The 14,858-nt window shown below is 60.4% G+C and overlaps 1 protein-coding gene across 1 annotated transcript in view; it reads right to left on the reverse strand.

Moving 5' to 3' along the window:
* LOC125425131 (microtubule-actin cross-linking factor 1-like) overlaps positions 1-14,858 on the reverse strand; it is a 17,549-nt gene continuing 2,691 nt past the window's right edge. Inside the window, exons 9-26 of the mRNA XM_048482674.1 lie at positions 14,358-14,564; positions 14,103-14,222; positions 10,785-10,954; positions 9,786-9,945; positions 9,409-9,606; positions 8,897-9,025; positions 8,595-8,738; positions 8,109-8,297; positions 7,418-7,538; positions 6,066-6,235; positions 5,755-5,917; positions 5,430-5,584; positions 4,153-4,227; positions 3,719-3,836; positions 3,216-3,394; positions 2,759-2,894; positions 700-876; positions 1-611 (exon numbers count right to left, since the gene is read on the reverse strand). Of these exons, the coding sequence (XP_048338631.1) occupies positions 869-876; positions 2,759-2,894; positions 3,216-3,394; positions 3,719-3,836; positions 4,153-4,227; positions 5,430-5,584; positions 5,755-5,917; positions 6,066-6,235; positions 7,418-7,538; positions 8,109-8,297; positions 8,595-8,738; positions 8,897-9,025; positions 9,409-9,606; positions 9,786-9,945; positions 10,785-10,954; positions 14,103-14,222; positions 14,358-14,564 (2,442 nt within the window). The 3' untranslated portion in view covers positions 1-611; positions 700-868. The remainder of the gene's footprint in view (positions 612-699; positions 877-2,758; positions 2,895-3,215; positions 3,395-3,718; positions 3,837-4,152; positions 4,228-5,429; positions 5,585-5,754; positions 5,918-6,065; positions 6,236-7,417; positions 7,539-8,108; positions 8,298-8,594; positions 8,739-8,896; positions 9,026-9,408; positions 9,607-9,785; positions 9,946-10,784; positions 10,955-14,102; positions 14,223-14,357; positions 14,565-14,858) is intronic.

Below are 14,858 nucleotides of genomic sequence, written 5' to 3' on the forward strand. Positions count from 1 at the left end.
TCCAGAAATCGTCGTGCTTTATTGCCCCTTGCGGAGAGCAGAGGTGTCCGTGATGGACTGTCAGTTCTGCAGCCTGGCTAGCAAGCAGCAGTGGCCTGGCTGTAGAGGAAGAGGAGGGCAGGGGGTGTGTGGGGGTGTGGGAAGGAGCCTGGAGCAGGAGGAGGGGGCTAGCACCAGAAAGAAGCCTGTGGAGAGGGGCCCCCAGAAGGGCGGAGGAAGGGCCAGCGGTGGGGGAGATGTGGATCCTGCGATTGGCCCAGGCCAGCAGCACATGCCGGAAGGGGGCAGAGTTTGTGCTGAAATGGGGGGGGGGGGGCTGCAGGGATAGGAATGCCTTGTGTTCCAGGGGGGCACCTCTGCAAAGGGGCTGGCACCATCTGTGACATCTACTCTGGGGGAGGACACCCCAGTAACGGGGGCCCCTGCATCAGCCACTGGGTATTCTCTGCTAGGCCCAGTGCTTTCATGCTGGGGGGGGGGCAGTCGAGCCTTTTGGCTGAGAGTGCCCCTCCTGAGGGTGGGTGGAGCCACCAATTGAGGGTCCCGGTAAGCTTCTGTCTTGGGCAGAGGCAAAGGATGCTCCTTTCAAGGTGGGGGCCCTCCTGGGGGGTCTGGAAAAAAAGATGAGAGAAGCTCGCACAGGCCAAGTAAGGAAGACGCTCCCCTCCCACGTTCCACCTGCGTTCCCTTCCGCCCCACCTGCAGATAGGCATTGCAGGTGCTGATCAAGTCCCACAAGGCAAGCACAGAGCATGCAGCGCAATCGCCACGTTCAGCGCCTCGAGGCACCAACGTCAACTTCCAAGGGTGCCTTTTAGGGAGACATCAGGGAGTGCCGACTGGATGACACCAATTAAGCCAGGCCAGGTTAGGACTCTGCAAGGTTGGCATGACATACATTGACTGACCAGGAAGGCCACTCTGACATTAATTGCCCTGAAATAGCAGATCTGTCCCCAAAGTTCTTGCCAAATACATGAATCAGCTTCGAGCCTCCAGTTTTGCAAACCTGAATTACAATTCAATCAAAACCCAATCAAAAACTTCCCTCCCGGTTGCCCTTCCCTGGTGCAATTTCGTCAGCTCTATCATTTCCCCCAGACTGGCTGCACAGCTCAAGCGCGTGGCCTCATCCTCCGCCTCCATCTCCTGAAACTCTTAGCCCCAACCAGCATCACCAGCCCAGCTTCAGAGCCGGGGCCTCGAGTCTGGTCCTGGCTGCAGATGGAGGGCAATGCAGGCAGTGGCGTATCTGCCAGAGGGACATTGGGGGTCCCTTGCCCCTGGGCGCCACCCATTAGATCATGTGGGGGCACAAAACCTCCCCCCACCCCTCTCGTGAAGAGGCACCTCTGCCCGGCGCTCTCCCCTCCCCCAGCCGGGACTGCCGCTTTCCTCCTCTGTAAGTGGGAAGAGCAGCCTGGCTGGGCCTGGACTCTGCCACAGGCCCACCGGGTGCCCCTCGGCCCGCCCCTGCCCCACCCCCCGGGACCACCGCTGCCCTCCTCAAAAACCGGCTGAAGGAGCAGCCGGGCCGGGCCGGGCATGCTTGCTGCTGTAAGTGGGACACGGGGAGGGGGGGAAGCGCTTGAGCAGGTGTTGCCCCGCATGCCATTTGTTCCTGGTATGCCTCTGAACGCAGGCTGTCCGTGCCCCGGACCCCTCCTCCTGTCACCAGGTCTCTAAGAAAGGTCTCCCATGGCTCCCCATATTGATCTCTCTCCCTTCTCTTCCCAGCCCACACGGCACCCCACACACACACACACACACACACACACACAGAAGAAGAAGAGTTTGGATTTATACCCTCTTTTGTCTCCTGGAGGAGACTCAAAGGGGCTTACAATCTCCTTTCCCTTCTTTCCTCACAACAAACACCCTGTGAGGTGGGTGGGGCTGAGAGAGCTCAGGAGAACTGTGACTAGCCCAAGGTCACCCAGCTGGCGTGTGTGGGAGTGCACAAGCTAATCTGAATTCCCCAGATAAGCCTCCACAGCTCAGGCGGCAGAGCTGGGAATCAAACCCAGTTCCTCCATATCAGAGTGCACCTGCTCTTAGCCACTACGCCACGGAGGGAGAGAGAGAGAGAGAGAGAGAGAGAGCTAGCTGGCATTTTGCCCCCTTCTGCTGTGCAGGCCCCACATCTGGAAGGCTGAGGCTGCTGTGCTCCAGACTCCAGCTCCCTTCTGCCCGTTTCTCCGCACTTGCACCTTGAGCTTAAAAGTAACCGCTGCTCCAACTTGGGGAGGCTCAGCTCAATGTTGGGTGGTTGTTGGAATATAGTTATGTTGGACGAGGAGCGTGTTCTTTATCTGTGCTTGGACTTGCTGGTGTTTGCTTTCCTTAAGCCTTTCCCCCACTATGGTGCCCATAAACATCAAATTCTGTCTGAAATCTTGAAACTCTGTCTCGGTCGTCTTTTTCCTGCTGGAACTTGCTGCTCTCAGCCACCTCTCTGGGTGAAAGATCCCCGTTTTCCGCTCCCTGCGCCTACGTGCAAGCTAATCCCCCACGTCAGTCTGAGCAGCACTGTGCTCACGCGCTTGTGGGGAAGTGGTGACACCCGAGGGTCCTGAAACACTCTTCGCCAGGAGTGCAGACGGAGGGGGGAGGGGCCGGGGGCACGGGCAGGGGAGCGAGTGGGGAGCTCAGGAGGCTGGCTCAAATACTCCGGTCTTCTGCCAGCGCCAGCCCCCTCCCCTTCTGCCCCCCTCCGCAACAGGGCTCCATCGCCCCTCCATCGCCCAGGAGCACTCACCTGGAAGAGCAGCCTCCCCATGAAGACTGGAGCCGTCCTCAGTTGCGCTGGCGAAGGCCAGCTCCACACTCTCCACTGCCAGAGAACTACGGGGCGGGGGGCACCGATCCCCAGAGCGGGTTCTCCGCAGGACATACTGGAAGCAAAGAGAGGACCGGCGTGTTGCCCTGGGGCATGCAGGACCCAGTCCGAGCAAGCTGGGAGGAGACGTGGCACGCTCTCGTGGCTAGTGGGCCAGGAAAGGGTGGGCCCCTGTTCACGTCCCTGATTTGCCATGGCAACCAGTTGGGTGCCCTTTGGCCAGCCACTCACTCGTGCCCTGAACTACCTCTCAGAGCTGCCATTTTGAGGATACAAGGTAGACGAGAAGACCAATGCTCCCGGGGGGGGGGGCACAGAGGGAACAAAGTGGAGGAACTAGAGGGAGGGGCTCCTCCCCTCCCCACATCCCACACACCTTCCTGGAGAGGGGGCTGCTGGGGGCAGAGGCGCTGCTGTAGAGGCTGAGGCTGGAGGCGGAGAGGCCGGGAGACGGACACTTGGAGGGGGCGGTGGACGGGCTGCTGGCCCCTCTGCCGGCCGAGGAGTCAGGGGCCAGGAACCTCTCGTTGATCTTCATGTTGGTCCTGCCCTTCACTGCAGGGAGTGAGACACCAAGTCAGCTGTCTAGTGGAAGGGAGCCTGAGGGGTGGGGGGGAGGGGGCAGCCCAAATGCACCTGCCCAGGGGCCCACCGCTGCCAGGAAGGCCAAGCCCTGATCCGTCGCCAAAGGGCAGCTGCAGAGGAAGTGGGGCTCCCCCCCCCACCTCCACTGGGAGCTGGAGCCCAGGCTGCCAGGAGGCCGGAGGGGGCCAAGCCGAGTCACACTCAAGCCCCTCAGCAGGAGGCCTTCCTCGGGAACCCCTGCTCACCTGCCCCCTCCTTGTGAGGGGCTCTCCAAGTCCCCTGCCACCCACTGACCTCTGCATGGGTCATTCTTGACCAGGAACTCATCCAGAGCAATCCAGCCTCCTCCAACTCGCACCATCAGGGTGCTCCGCAAGATTCGCACCATGCGCAGCTGCTGGGACTCCCCAAACTGCAAAGGAGGCAGGAGAAGAGGGGGGCTCGGTGGGGAAAGGGGCTATGCCCTCATTTGACAACCCCCTCCCATATGGGGGGGAATGGACTTCCCCTGGCATGGCCCAGCTGCCCTTCCTCCTGATACAGCCTGCTTTTGCACCCCGCCCCTGCCAAAGAGGGGGGCTCTCAGCATCCCAGGAGGCCACCAGGTGGGTGCCCGGCAGCCTGGCCTCAGCCCAGCTCTTTAGTGGCCCCCTGCCTCCCACCCTTGCCCCTGGGAAGGCCAGCATCCAGTTGGGGGGGACAGAAGTGAGGGGGGGTCAGACACTCACTCTGTATCTGTTGGCACTGATCTGTTCCACCTGGAAGCGCTTGGCACAGTTGCACTGGGACACCTGCCTGTTCACCTGGAAGACAAACCACGGCCCACAGAGTTCAGGGGTCAACATCTGACGAGTGAGGCGGCCCTCCTGCTGTTTCACCTGGAAATCCTTTCTCAGGACGCTCTGGACGTCTCTGGGCCGGTCTTTTCCGAGAAAGCGGTCCAGGGAGAGACGGTTTCTGAGGGAAACGGGCTAACGGCCGGAGCGTCACTCACAGCTACACTGACCGTGGGAGTCATTTCTCCTGGCCTTAAAAATCAAAGCTCGGCTGTCAACTGTCTTCTGCTCCCAAGAGGTAACATCTGACCCGTGACCACTGAACGTGCCCAGCAGAAGCAAATGTTGTCTCAAGGCTCGTATCGGAACCTCCTCATTCCTCCTCTCCCTGGCAGAGAATGAAAGTTCTCCTTTCCAAAACCCTGTTTTTCACCAGCACGTCATCTGCTAGCACAGCAGGTAGAAGCCCCCGTGCTCAGTCTGCCAGGGGAAGGCCGGAGGGGGGACCGCTCTGGCCAAACGATGCAGCCGGCCACCTCTCTGGCCAGGGCCCTCAAAACCCTGCCCTTCAGGGCCCGCTCTTCCCAGGCAGAGGAGGGGGAGGCTGGGTGCTCAGGGGGCGGGGGTGGCTTTCCAGGGTTGGGCTTCAGGCAACGGTTCCTGGGGAGGGTGGCGGCAGCAGCAGCAGCATGCTGGGCGGGAGCAGAGAAGGACACTTTTGAGAACCCAAACAGTTGTGGGGAGTGTGGAGGTCCCAGCTTGGCCCAGTGCAATTCTACTTCCCCAGAGCTCCTTCCTGGGAGACCCCTGACTCTGCAGGCCGGAGCAACATGCCGGCCAGGCCCCCTTCCCGTCCTGATCTTAGCCACAGGAGAGGACTCCGAGCAGCACGGGGCGCTTTGAGTCAATTCCAAGGTCACCCCAAAGGCCAGAAAGTGGTGCTTTCCTGGACCATAAAAGAAACTGAAGCGCGATGCAGAAACGGAGGCTCCCCAGACAATCGCCAGAAGGGGAATCCTTCCTCTCTCGCTTCTTGGCCCTCCAGCTGAAGAGCCAGTTTTTAATTCTTTCTACCCTTGCAAGGAAGTTTAGGGACTTCTTTGCAATTCTCTTGCAAAGGAGGAAATGGAAGGGGGGGATCGGCCTCGCTGCTACTTGTTCGCCTGGCAGAGAAGCAGAATCTGCCGCTATCCCCTGTGCTTGGCCCCCCCCCCCTCCCCGAGCAGTACCTCGTCCTGGATCTGGGCTGCATCGCCGCTCCTGCGCAGGACGTCTCGGCTGGGATGCAGAGCACTCACAAACTCATAGTAGTCGATGTAGCCGTCCCCATTCAGGTCAAAGATGTTGGCTACGGCACTCATCTCCAGCACGTTGGTGGGGAATTCTGAGAAGGGAAAGGGGGGGGCTGAGGGGCAGCCTAGCCAGAGCACACACCCTGAGGGGAGGCAGGCACCGTGCCAGAGCCAGCCCAGCCAGGCGGGAAACGGGGATCTCCGCCCCCCCCCACAGGGGAGGGGACCCCCTCTTTTGTCGAAAGCATCAGGCCAAGCTCACTGGAGGAAAGGACGCCCTCCACAAACTCCTGCTGGCTGATGCGCCCGTCCTGGTCCCTGTCGATGCCCCGAAACACGTCCAGGGCCCGGGACTTCATGCGGCTGATCCACTGCAGGTACCGCTTCCGCCAGACGGCAAAATCAAAGCGGGAAAGCTCCTCCACCTGCCGGGAGGACACACAGAGAGCAGAGGGGGGCTTGGGAGGGATGCCGCCTGCAGCCCCCGGCCCTCCCTGCTCAGCCCACCGGGCCCAGTGGGAAGCAGGGTGTGGTCCTGCCCCCGCCCTTGACCCCGCCCCCGCCCAGGCTTGCCTCTCGGAGGTGCTGCTGAGCGTTCTCCAGCCGGTACTGCCTGTCCAGGGCCGCCAGCCACAGTTGCTGCCAGCAACGCCCCAGCTGGGCCAGGAGGGGGCTCTGCAGCTCCTGGTCGTCCAGGGGCAACGCAGGAGCCCTCTGGGGAAGCCGACCAGCCGAACGTCGCCCTGGGGGGGGGGGGGAGGAGAGACACCTTGGGGCAGAGGCAACAGGGGGACCTCGTGCTCTCAGACAATCCTGCTAGGGGCCTCAGGCAGCCCCTGTGGGTATGTGGGGCGTGGGGAGGCAATCAGCTCTCACAGGGGAGCCCTTGACTGACCCAACCCCCCCTCCGCTGTGGATTTGGTCAGGGCTTTCCAGGATGGGGTGGAATGGGCTGGGCCGGGCCGGCCAGACGCCCTCCCTTTGCCTCTGGGTCACCCCTTGGCACAGAGGTTGGAGCCAGGCCTGCCTCTAGCTGCGTGCCCACCAGAGTGCCATCTTCAGAGCAAGCAGGGCCCAAGGTCCGTCTCTGCCTCTGGTGCTCAGAGGAGACCCAGGGGCCTCTGGTCTGCCTGGCCCACTCAGGAGGGTCCGGTGGGGGGTGGGAAGCCTCGTTCCAGGCCTGATTGGAGAGGCTAACTCCCCACTCCAAACACACACACACTTACAGTCTGGGACATGTGGGGGGGGGGGTCAGAGCAGACATGAACCCTCCTCGGCTCGTCTATTGAAGGGCAGCCCACCCACTCCTGCCTGGTCCTGTTCTAAAGACGGGAGATGCTGCCAGGGACGGAACTTGGGCCCTCCCGCACTCCATGCAGGCGCCCTCCCACTGGGCCCCTCCTGGGCAGGACCAGGTGCCTCCTGGCTTCTAAATTCAGCTCCAGTCCTGGGGGGGGGGGGGGGGGGGGGGGGGGGGCAGAGCTCCTGGAGTTTCAGCCTGGCAGCCTCCAGAGCAGACCCACAGGGGTTGTTTCTCGCTGGGTGCAAGAGGCCCCAGGTTGTAGTGGGAGGGGACCCCACGCGTCTCCAAGGGGCAAGAGGCAGGGTCGTGGGCCTTCACTGCTGCCCCAGCCAAACCCTTTCCCCGCCAGCTTCACAGGATCAGATTATTTTTGAGGGGGGGTGTGTCTGTGTGGAGGAGCAATAGTGGAATCTTTCCTGCTCAATGCAATTCAAGCCTTAGATGCCCGTTCTGGAGTGAGTCCCTCTGGCTCGGCCTCAGGACTCCCCGGACCACCGGCAGCAGCCCTGAGGGTGGGTCCTGCCAGGAGAGGAATCTTGCCCTGGGCAGACAGCGGGTGGGGGGGGGGGTTTCAATGGAGCCACCAAGGATCCAGGCGTGGGTCTGACGGAAGGGGGCTCACGGGAAGGAGGCTTGCGGTGGGCCACGCCCACGCCCGGAGGGTCGCTGGGCTGTCTGCACTTGCTGCTCTTGGTGACCTTCTCCACATCTGTCTGCTTCTGGTTCAGCTGCTCCATGAACACCTGGCAGGGCAGGAGGCAGGGGGTAAGGGGGCCATATGGGCCTCGGCCCCCCACTCCCACCCCCGTTAGGCTGAAACTGAGAACCTCCCAGAGAGGGGAAGGCAGTGGGGGGGTCCAGAGAGCCCAAGGCACCTCTCATGTCCCACGGCTCCCCCTCAGGCAAGGGGCGGGGCGGGGGCGGGAGCGGGGGCAGGGGGTGTGAGGTGCATGCTCAGGTGCTCAGAAGGGCCTTTGTGCCCTGGAAAGTCAGAGAAGACAGCACTCAGCTGGGCGCCAGAGGGCTTGTGAGCCAACGTCATGTGGCGAGGGTATCAGACGAGGATCCGGGAGACCCAGGATCGAACCCCCACTCTGCCATGAAGCTCGCTGGGTGACCTTGGGACAGTCACATGGTCTCAGCCTAACCCACCTTGCAAGGTTGTTGTTGTGAGTGTGAAAGCAGGGGTGTCAAAGTACATGCAGCATGGAAAGGGGTTTCCTGGCTCCAGGGGGATTCGCTGCCAGGGAAAGGGGGGGCCCCACAGGTCTGTAGAAGAGCCCATGGCCGCAGCTGCCGCGTGGCCAGCTTACCGCGTGTTGGGAGCTGAGCTCCTGCAGCTGCCGGGCCTCCTCCGGGAGGGGCTCCTGGTCCCGCAGGCTCAGGGACTCCTCGGCAGCCGCGATCCAGTCCATCAGCCGGGCCACTTCCTCTTGCTCTGCAGCCAGGGAGGCCGCCTGGGCCTGGAGCCGCTCCTCCTGCTGCTGGGCCCAGCTCTCCACCTGCAGGGGCAGGGTTAGGGATGCAGGCAGAGGTCTGTCTGTCCAGTCTTTGCCCCCCAGCCCCGTGGTGTGACCCTGCCTGACGGCTGGTCCATCCATCCCCACATCCCGCCCAGCGCAGTCCTCTTCCCCAAACCTTTCCCTGCCAGAGCCCCACGGCCCAGTTCCCCACTGACGCCAGAGCTCCCCACGGAAGCAGGGGAGGCCCCCTGGGCTCACTAGCCCCTTTTGCTGGCTTCCACCCGGACGGGCTGGTGGGCCTCTCTGCCCTCCCTGGCCCCAGCAGGCCCCGCTCACCTCCAGGAAGCGGCTCTGGGTGACCGTGAGCCAGGACTTGATCCTGCCGGCCGCGTCGGGGTGGCAGGCGGTCAGCATCTCCTCCCCCAGGGAAGCGATGCAGTCCAGCTCCAGCCGGTGGTCCAGCAGGCTCTGCCTCACCTCCTGCAGGCGGGAGGAAGAGCGTCCCTCAGCGCCCCAGGGAGGGGTCAAGGGCCTGCGGATGGGCAAACTGTGTGCAAGGGGGGGACGCGGGGGGGCAGGCCAAGCCAGGTACCCCATCGCAGCACTGACCCCCTCCCTGAGGGATGGGCGTGGCTGACCTCCAGCTGCCTCTGGCGTTCCTGCACAGCCGTCGCCTCCGCCGGGACGCCCCCACCGCACTTGAACCTTTTCTCCACCTCAGACAGGTGGCCCAGGAACGAGTGCACCAGCCGGTCAAACTCCTCCGCCTGGCAAGCAGAGGCAAGGGGTTGGCATCTCAGCCACTAGCCCAGGGCCAGAGGGCTAAGCCAGGAAGGGGGGAAGCCCCTCCCCCTCCCCTGTCTCTGATCTTAGAGCAGCACCTCTGGCGGCCCAGAGGTCCAAAGCACTTGAGGAGGAGAGGGCGGCCGTCAGGGAAAGGGCTGGGGGGGAGTGGCTCTGGTGCCCCAATCCCTGCAAGAGCGCCGCTGCCCAGATCCAGTGTTGGAAGCTCCAAGGACCAAACAGCAGGCGACGACTGCAGGGGAAGGCCAAGACCAAGGCAGGCCCAGCTAGTGCCCAGAACTGCCTCCTGGCCCGTCCTGCAGTCCCTCCTTCACCTTGCCCCCCCCTCCGGCCAGCCCCTGCTCACCTGCCTCAGCGCAGCCTCCAGCCGCACCTGCTTGGAGACAGAGAGTTTGCAGACCAGCTCCCAGCGATAGCCCAGCTCTTCGACCTGGTTCAGCAGCCACTGGGAGTTGCCCATCTGGCTGCCACGCATCAGGTCACGCACAGAGCGCCGGAGGGTCCGGATGCAGCTGGCCCGCTGCCCCAGCTCCTTCTGGAACACCTGGGAGAACAGGGACAGGTCTGTCCTGCAGGCTGCAGGGGGCGTGGGGGGGGGGGCGCAGCCCAGGGCTCTTCTATCCCAGGAGCGCATCATGGCCCAGAACGGCCAGCCTCAAACTACACCCCCCCACCCCCAGCCTCCTGACCCACTGCCTCTCCCCACTGACTTCCCCCTCGCACCTTATGCTTCTCCATCAGTGCTTTCACCACGTCTCTGTCCCCCACCACGGGCGACTCCTCGGACAGCTGAGGCTCAGCCAGGTACAGCCAGTCCATGAGGGTCTGCAGGGCATCGGGGAAGCAGCCAGAGAAGAGCAGCGCCTCTTCCAGTTTATGCTGCCTGGGAGAAAACAGAGTAGGGGGGTCTGTGGGGGGGGGGCACCAAAACAACCCCACTGTTGTGATGTAGCATCCCTGTGACACACCCGAGCCCAACTAGTTCTACAGTAGTTTTACGTGGCATCCGTGAGTTCAGAGGTGATCCTTTCTGGAGGAGTGCCAATCATGGTTTAGGACCTTCTTGGGAGCTTATCCAAGACTTTGATGGCCTTGAAAAACTTCCTCACAAGCAGAGTGGCAATAAAACCATCGGCAAGCAAATCCCTGCCGCTCATACAAACGTTTGTACATGTTAGAAGCCGTGTGGAATTTATGGAGGTTGTTCGAGACCAGAGCACATCCCGGTTCCGCTAACTTAGTGGACATTCATTGGGACCTTTGCTTTGTACGACACAGCATTTTGATCAGTGCTACAAGGGTCTGCTTTTCAGATGCCCTGTGGTCTGTGGTCTGGTGTGTGGTTTTGGACTCATATCATACTCATAACAAGAAAGTAGGCAGCACTTTGCTGTATAAGCCTCCTTCAGTGTAATTCCCATTGGGTTGTGCTGTGGGCACTGGTGTCCCCACTTGATTCAGATGGTCAGTGCTGGATCCAGCCCGCAGTTCAAAGCCGGATCAGGCCAGGCCAAGTCCAGTGCCGAACGGAGGGCTTCCCCTCTGAAGCCCACATGGACTCTGGAGGCGGAGCCTGTAGTTTAAAGCTGGACCCAAAGGACGCAGGGTGGGGTTTCTGGTGGAGGGGGCGCCACAGAGTGAAGAGCAGCAGCAGCAGTCTCCGGGGGCCTTCCAAGTCAATCCACAGAGCCCCCGCCCCCGGCCTTGGTCTAGCCGACACACCTCTCTGCAGCCTGGCTGCACACAGCCTCCCAGCGCTCCTGCAGCACCCCCCGCATCTCGTCCAGAGCCTGCCCATCCTCAGGGAACAGGGCCTTCTCACGGAGCACGTGCCCGCTCCGCAGGGCTGCCTCGTACACTGGGCGCTTGGTGCGAAGGCCCTTCTGGAACTCCTGGTGGCAGAGGGGGAGAGAGAGAGACAGAGAGGGAGCACTTGCCCAGGCCTTTGGCGGGAGGCAGAGCCTTTGCCCCGGAGAGCACAGACTCCCCTGGGACTAGCAGGAGACGCCTCCGAGGAGGAGGAGGAGGAGGAGGAGGAGGATCCTTTTCACGGGCCCCGACTGCCGCTGCTTCGCGGGATCTCTCTCCTTCCTGATGGGAGGCAGGCCTTGTGCCCCACCTCTCCCCTTGGACAGATGGGGTGAAAGAGGGAGGCAGAATGTCCACGGGGCCTCTGGGACTTGGCAGCCAGCCCTGACCCAGCTTGTGCCAATGTGTCCCTCATGCCCCCTGGCATGAAGTAGAGCACGAGGGGCACTGGGAGAGGAGAGGACTCCCCTGGACAGGGGAGCCAGCCTCCTTCGCAGGGCTGTTGTGGGAAACCACCGGGAGAAGGGGGAAAAACAGGCAGCCTCCCTCTAACTGATGTGCTCCCAGGGGTCATGTGTGTGCCCCCCCCCCAGGAACTCAAGCCTGAGATGGGCTGTAAGCAGCCTTGACCCCCGTACGGAAGAAAGGCAGCAAACAAATGAATAAGTGGAGTCTATTCTGGCACAACCCTGTCCTCCTCCCCCCCCTCTTGCAGCAGACGCTTCCTGCTCAGCCCCCCCTTCCCAGAGCAGCACAGCAGGGAGGGAAAGCCCAAGAGCCTCTTGTGGGGGAAGGTGGGCAAGTGATGTGGCCGAGCCCCAGGTGCAGGTGAGCCACATGCTCCCCTCCTCCTCCTCCTCCTCCAGTCTCTGTTGTAGACCCCACCCGAGTCTAGAAAGAGGAGCAAGAGGAGTTCCACCTGCACACCTGCGGGAAGAAGAGCCCTTTGGGTGCCCTGGTGACACCAGGCTGGTGTCAAAGGCTCATAGCTTCACACTTCACAGCTGTGTTAGAGGCTGTGTGCCCACACAGGAGGGCTCCACCTGACCTACAAGCTGTGGAGGTGCTCCCAGCTCTGGTAGAGCAGACCTTGATGTGCGGAGGGGTGTGACATCTTCGGATCTCATCACAAAGGGAGATCAATTCAACAAGCCGTCTGTGAAACCCTTGAGAGGGACCTATTTTGCTGGCCTTTCTAGGCCCTCACAATCTTGCCAAGGAGTTCAGGTCATTCCAAAAGGCTGGCTGGCTTTCTGTCTTTCTAAAATGCCGGAGCCCCCCAAATACCTAATGGATGTTGGAAGTGAAGGACTTTGTTACGCTGTTTCCTGCCTCAACCTACAGAGGGGGTTTTACTAGAGAGCTAGTGGCTAGATAGGGACCTAAGGATTTGACACCTTTACTCTATCATGCTGGTTCTATCCCTTTGATGTTAGACTGATACTCTCAGGGACTTCCTTCCTTCCGGCTTCTTCCTCGACCCCTTCTCACCACTTCTTCCTACCATGCCTAGAGAGAGGATGGATGCTCCTAGCATCCATCTCCATCCAGCTAGATTAAGATAGCATAGTGACTCTATCTACCTACCTTTCTATCCAGAATGGAGTTCACTAATAAATACTCTTTTTATTAGATCAGAAACTATAACTGACTCCAACTTTCTTTTGTGTAAGCTTGCCGCACATTGGGATTCATCACGCACACGCACGCACACGAGGTAAGGGCTTCTGCTGTGTTCTAGCCACCCGTGCCGCTCTGCTAACTACGATAAAGGGTAATCTCCAACTACCAGGAGCACTTATCCCAACAATGGATACAGAGCTGTACTGGATGGCCGGTTCAGGGAGACAGAAACAACAGCCAGGTAACTCTATGCTTTGTGAAAGAAGAAATACCAGGACAACCTTTGGTTGAAAACTAACACCGGGGCACACAGAGCTACCTTCTCCCCATAAGGGATCAGTTTGAAGGATGTGTAACTTGTCGCTCGCCCTCCTTGCGGCTGTCCGGGCAACTGGCCCCAAACGATGAATGAAGCAAGCCAGGCTGCTGGTTGCCGGGAGTTGAAGGAGGCCGCTTAATGTGAACTGCCAATCTCATGCAGGCACAACAGGCTGGTGCAAGAGATGGTGTAGGTAGAAAGGAATGCAACGTGCCCTTGGGGAGCTCCTTTGCCGGAGGGGGAGGGGAAATTGGGCAATGCTCAGTAATAATGCGCTTGGGAGAGATCGCTATCAAATGAAATGTCATCGAATGATTATGAAGACACTGTGGATAATCAAGGGCAGTGGAAATCAGATACGAGGGGATCAAAAAACATAAGAACATAGTTAAGAGCCTGCTGGATCAGACCAGAGTCCATCCATTTGGGGAGGCTGGTCGCTGATGGCCCCCCCTTCTTTTACAAAATCAGTGGACCCTGCCGTCCCCTTACATTTCTCTTCAGGGGATTTGATAGTAGGTGCCACCTGTCATGTGGTTTTTAGTATGTTGCGTTTTAATGGGATGGGGTTTTATTTTCTATAGAGTCAGAAAGCTAATTTAATGGTTTTTAGTCTTGGTCTTATGTGCTCTATTAATGTTTTACTGTTCACCGCCCTGAGCCCTCCAGGGGAGGGCAGTATATAAATATAACCAATAAATAAATAAATAATAGTCCAGCACTCTGCTACTCGCAGGGGCCCACTAGGTGCCTTTGGGAGCTCACATGCAGGATGTGAAAGCAACGGCCTGCTGCTGCTGCTGCTGCTGAGCACCTGGTCTACTAAGGCATTTGCAATCTGAGATCAAAGAGGATCAAGATTGGTAGCCAGAGATCGACTTCTCCTCCATAAATCTGTCCAAGCCCCTTTTAAAGCTATCCAGGTGAGTGGCCATCACCACCTCCTGTGGCAGCATATTCCAAACACCAATCACACGTTGCGTGAAGAAGTGTTTCCTTTTATTAGTCCTAATTCTTCCCCCCAGCATTTTCAATGGATGCCCCCTGGTTCTAGTATTGTGAGAAAGAGAGGAAAAGTTCTCTCTGTCCACATTTTCTACCCCATGCATAATTTGATAGACTTCAATCATATCCCCCCTCAGACGTCTCCTCTCCAAACTAAAGAGGCCCAAACGCTGCAGCCTCTCTCATAAGGAAGGTGCTCCAGTCCCTCAATCGTCCCCGTTGCCCTTCTCTGCACTTTTTCTGTCTGTCTGCCCACCTGTCCCGGTGGGAAGGAGCGCGCTCACCTTGTGCTCTCCCAGCTGGCCCTTGATCTCCTCGGGGCTCCTGGGGGTGCTGCTGGGTGACTCCAGCGCGGACTCAGATTCATCCAGCCAGTCAAGAAGTATCTGCCATGACTCGTGGAACTGAAACACAGAGGGGTACAGCAGTCAGCCTCCCTCCCACGCAGCCATTGGCCCGACCCACCCACCCTCCTTCCGGCACCCTGCCAGTGTGGCCTTTTCACTCTTTGGCTGAGACCGGATCCCCCCGCCAGATACCTGCTTGGCATGTTTGCGGGCCTCTTCCAGGATGTTGCCCCTCTGGCTGAGTTGCTGAAGCACTCTGGCCAGCTGCTCCTTGGCAGTTAGCACCACGCTGCAGGCAGCCCCGCAGTCCTGCTTCCGGCTGAAGTCCTTCATGCGAGCGGCCACGGCCTCCAGACCCGCCAGGCTCTCCCTGTGCCCCTGGGCCTCCTTCAGCAGAGCCTGGCAGTGACCGACCGACAGGGCAGGTCGGCCCACAGGGCAAAGCGCCTCCCCCGCCCCAGCTCCGTGGAGGGGGCAGCTTGGCCAGGGGCGTTAACCCTGAGCCCCCTCTGCCAGCGCAAGAGGCCAGCGCCATACAGCCCCGGACTGGAGCCCTAACCCACCCCCCTGGGATCTGGCCAGGTAGGGAGGGCAGAGGGCCTCCTGGGAGAAAGAGACGGGGGCCCTCGGGAGAGCAGGGCTGAGGAGGCCAAGAGCCTGAGAAGCGGTACCACCTGGTACAACCCCAAGAGG

The sequence above is a fragment of the Sphaerodactylus townsendi genome, unplaced genomic scaffold (genome assembly GCF_021028975.2).
Source record: "Sphaerodactylus townsendi isolate TG3544 unplaced genomic scaffold, MPM_Stown_v2.3 scaffold_19, whole genome shotgun sequence".
NCBI lineage: Eukaryota > Metazoa > Chordata > Lepidosauria > Squamata > Sphaerodactylidae > Sphaerodactylus > Sphaerodactylus townsendi.